This window comes from Chrysochloris asiatica, unplaced genomic scaffold (genome assembly GCF_000296735.1).
Source record: "Chrysochloris asiatica unplaced genomic scaffold, ChrAsi1.0 scaffold00076, whole genome shotgun sequence".
NCBI classification, from domain to species: Eukaryota; Metazoa; Chordata; class Mammalia; order Afrosoricida; family Chrysochloridae; genus Chrysochloris; species Chrysochloris asiatica.
In genome coordinates, this window is record NW_006408594.1 from 10,397,256 (window position 1) to 10,401,267 (window position 4,012).

The following is a 4,012-nucleotide window of genomic DNA, read 5'->3' on the forward strand; positions in this document are numbered from 1 at the left end:
GATTCATAGCAACCCTGTATAGGGTTTCCGGGGCTGTAAATCTTTGGATTTACAGCCCCAGAGCTGTAAGGAGCAGAGAGCCTCATCTTTCTCCCTATGAGTGACTGGTAGATTCAAACTGCTGACCTTATGGTTATTAGTCCAGCTCATAATCCTCTATGCTACCCGGGCTCCTAATTCATAGTGATAAATAAGTACTGTGAACTCATGTTAATTCATGCTGATATGTAAAACAGGCTGAGCTTTTAATTCCGTTTCTTATAAATAACCTTATGACTAATTTTTGTTTGGCTCTTGGCCAAGGAAGCCACTTTAACTCTTTTCAGTGAAAAAAAATTAACAGTGAGATTCAGATGGCAGAGAGAGCCTCAGAACAAAAGGGAGATCTCCTAACACCTTACTCTCAGTTATTTTTTCATGAAACTTCTCTGCCCCTGGATTTGCAGGAAACCCACCACTGCTTCAGTATTCACTATTTTGAAGGAGTAGACTTTAGCGAAGACGTCAGCTTGAGGACTAAGGTGTGTGTGTGACCTAAGCCATGGTATTTTCAATAGCCTCATATACATGTGAAGGCTGGACAGTGAATAAGGAAGATTGAGAAGAATTGATGCATTTGAGTTAAGGTATTGGAGGAGAATATTGAAAGTGCCATGGACTGCCAAAAGAACCAACAGATCTTTGTTGGAAGAAGTGCAGCCAGAGTGCTCCTTGGGGGCCAGGATGGCCAGACTTCGTCTCTTATGCTTCAGATATATTGTCAGGAGGGACCAGTCACTGGAGAGGGATATCATGTTTTTTAAAGTGGAGGGTCAGAGAAAAAGAGGAAGACCCCCAGTGAGATGGCATGGCAAAGTGGCAGCATCAATGGGCTCAAGTGTGGCAACAATAGTGAGGTTGGCCCAGGATTGGGCAGTGTTTCATTCTGTTGTGCATAGGTTCGCTATGAGTCAGTACCGACTCGGTGGCCCCTAACAACAACAACAGATTCTAGCTACACTGGAGTATAATGTTAGTGTATTGGGCAAGCATAGAACAACTAGGCCATTTTTCAGAGTGTGGTATTTTGAATGTCATTTTGAGTGTGGTCATTTTGCCTGTCTGAACGTGACTGTGACCACTGTGAAAACTTAACTGCACTGCATCACTGGTGGTGTTGAGTGCTATTGGGTCAGTTCCCACTCACAGTAACCCTGTATAGTGTTTCTGAGGTGCAACTGGTGATTTTGAACCACAGATCTTATGGTTCACAGTCCGGTGCTTATCCTACAGTGCCACGCCCACACTGTGTTACTTAGAGTAATATAATTAAGCATTGCCTGAAGCATCTTATTCACACACACCCCTTCCTTGTCCTTGTTTCTTCATATGCTTATATGTTTTAACCATTGTCAGAATGTTACTGGTTGCCTAGGAGCTCTGGTAACTTAGTGGTTATGAATCGGGCTGTGAACCACAAGGTCAGCAGTTCGAAACTACCAGCTGCTCCATGGGAGAAAGATGAGGCTTTCTGCTCCTGTAAAGATTTACAGCCTCAAACCCTATACAGGGTCGCTATGAGTCAGAACCGACTCCACAGCACATAACAACAACAACAGTTCCACTTGAAACCTGGTTCACGCTTGCTTAATTTCTGAGGAGCAGTAGACCTTTAGACATCTTGGTGTCTGGAGGGTTAATCATGTAACAATCCCATTTGATGTGTTTATCTGGACACTGTGACCACCTTGTGAATTAGCATAAATATTAGAAGGTAAAAGTATAGCCAATCAGCATGTTGTACTAATTTGCTATAGTGTCCAGAGATTTGTCTACCTAATATAGAGGCTTTTCTTTCTTTATCTGGACTCAATTGCTCCAGGGCATTGGACCCGAGTTTTGGGATAACACAATCTGAACTGTTACCTAGATTTTTAACTTCTTCAGGATCCATTCCTGACATTCTTTTAGGGGGAAATCTCTGCATCCGCCTTAAGTACTTAGGTCCTAGGTACTTAGATGTGTTTGGAAATGGCAACCAAAATTGCATTTCCCCAAAATGTCTTGTCTTGGTTATTAATAACTCAGAAGTGCCTGGATGTTTTCCCTGGGTTTATGAATATTTAATAAGAGAAACAATGAATGATCCACACAAGCTTAAAAAAAAATGCTTTCCACTCAATCCACAATAAAAACCTTAAATTAAAAAAAAAAAAGAAAAATACTTTCTCACCTGGCACACCAGGTGACCCTGGGCTACCTGGGGGTCCTTGGATTCCTGGGATTCCTTGAGAATTACAGGGCGGTGTTGAAGCTTTTGGAGACTTGGCATTTGCCATAGCTGATACAACAGACAACACTAAAATCCAAACATCTAGAGAAAAGGATCATTGGATAAAAATTGTCATAAGATGTAAAATGCTGCTGTCTTTTTTGAGGGATTGTGTTCCCAACATTGTCCAAGGAAAGCAACTCTTTACAATTTCAAGAAATAATTAAGAGTTGGTTGTATCAGTTAGTATGTATAAGTAAGTTCTATAGAGATTAGACTTTAACTCCATATAAAACTAGTTAAATAGTGAAGGAAGTTAAGAAATCTTCAGGAGACAATGAGAGGAATGTCTGGAAGGTTAGAGATAGAACAGGCTGAAAAAGGAGGACGTGGTAGGAATAAACCACAAATAGCACCCAAAGGAGTAGAGAGAGCATGGTGACCGAGATAAAGATGGATACAGAGAGAGGTCCAGATGCTATCTGTGGGTGACATTGATGTGGGCATTGATTATGCCAATAAAATATTCATGTTAGTATATATATCAGAGTAATGACACAGAAAATGCATTCTCTAGTCAGATCTTTACAATTTTTTTCAATAACTGACGTTATGCTTTAGTTATGTCATAATATTGACAGCATACACTTTTGTCCACATTGGACCTCCATTTCCATCTCTTTGTCTGCCATATTCGAAGGTAAAAGTATAGCCAACCAGCATGTTGTACTAATTTGCTGTAGTGTCCAGAGAATTGGACAGGTTAACATGGAATCTATCATTTTGCCCATTGATAAGAGGGAAATCGCCTCTCATATTAGTCCGGTGGTATAATGAATTGCAAGTGATAGCAAGAGACAGCAATTTTTAAAGTTCTCTGTATTAGTATCTGGAGTTCAAAGTTTATCACCCAGTATTGATGAACTTACCTACACTTCCCATGGCGACAGCTCTTGCTCGTTCCCTAGGCATCTCCTGACACACAGATGGCACTTTGTGGAATGACTCTGTCTTCACTTTTCCTGGTCTTGTCTCATTTGCTTGTTTTTCAAAGATTTTTGGAGTGTAGTTCAAGAAATCAATTTTTCTTAATATTTAATTTTTTGCTCTTATCCAAGGCCAATGACCTGGTTGGGTTTAACCACAGTGGCTTTTGGCCATTGGTGTTCAAATAGAGGTTCTACTTGCTATTTATTTCTTTTTCTTTTCTTTCCATTTTTATTTTTGGTTATTTTTCCTGCTTTATTTTAGAACCATTGAGTAGTTTTTTGTTTTCTTTTATGATTCAATTTTTATCTACACTATTGATTCATTAAGGGAGCTAAGGTAGCATAGTGGTTACGAGTTGGGCTGTTAACCTCAAGGTCAGCAGTTTGAAACTACCAGCCACTCCATGGGAGAAAGCTGAGGCTTTCTGCTCCTGTAAAGATTTATAGCCTTGGAAACCCCTATATAGGGTTGCTATGAGTCAGAATCGACTCCACAGCACATATCACCACCACCACACTGATTCATTAAGGAGCCCTGATGGCACAGTGGGTTAATTGTTGGGCTGGTAACTACAAGGTTGGTTGTTCAAACCCACCCACTCCAGAGGAGAAAGATGAGGCTGTCCACTCTGTAAGATTTATAGTCTTGGAAACTCAAACGTGTTCTAGAGGGTCACTATGAGTTAGAACCAACTAGATGGCAGTGAAGGCTTGTGTTTATTGGTTCATAATCTATACCTCTTTGTTCTAGCTTTTTTATGTTAACATTGTA

General features: G+C 40.3%; 1 protein-coding gene across 1 annotated transcript in view; it reads right to left on the bottom strand.

Annotated features, from left to right (window-relative positions):
• Positions 1-3,193, bottom strand: part of LOC102840976 (protein HP-25 homolog 2-like) — a 15,515-nt gene extending 12,322 nt beyond the window's left edge. Inside the window, exons 1-2 of the mRNA XM_006865288.1 lie at positions 3,181-3,193; positions 2,213-2,353 (exon numbers count right to left, since the gene is read on the bottom strand). Coding sequence (XP_006865350.1) covers positions 2,213-2,353; positions 3,181-3,193 — 154 coding nt within the window. The remainder of the gene's footprint in view (positions 1-2,212; positions 2,354-3,180) is intronic.
• Between the last annotated feature and the right edge of the window lie 819 nt (positions 3,194-4,012).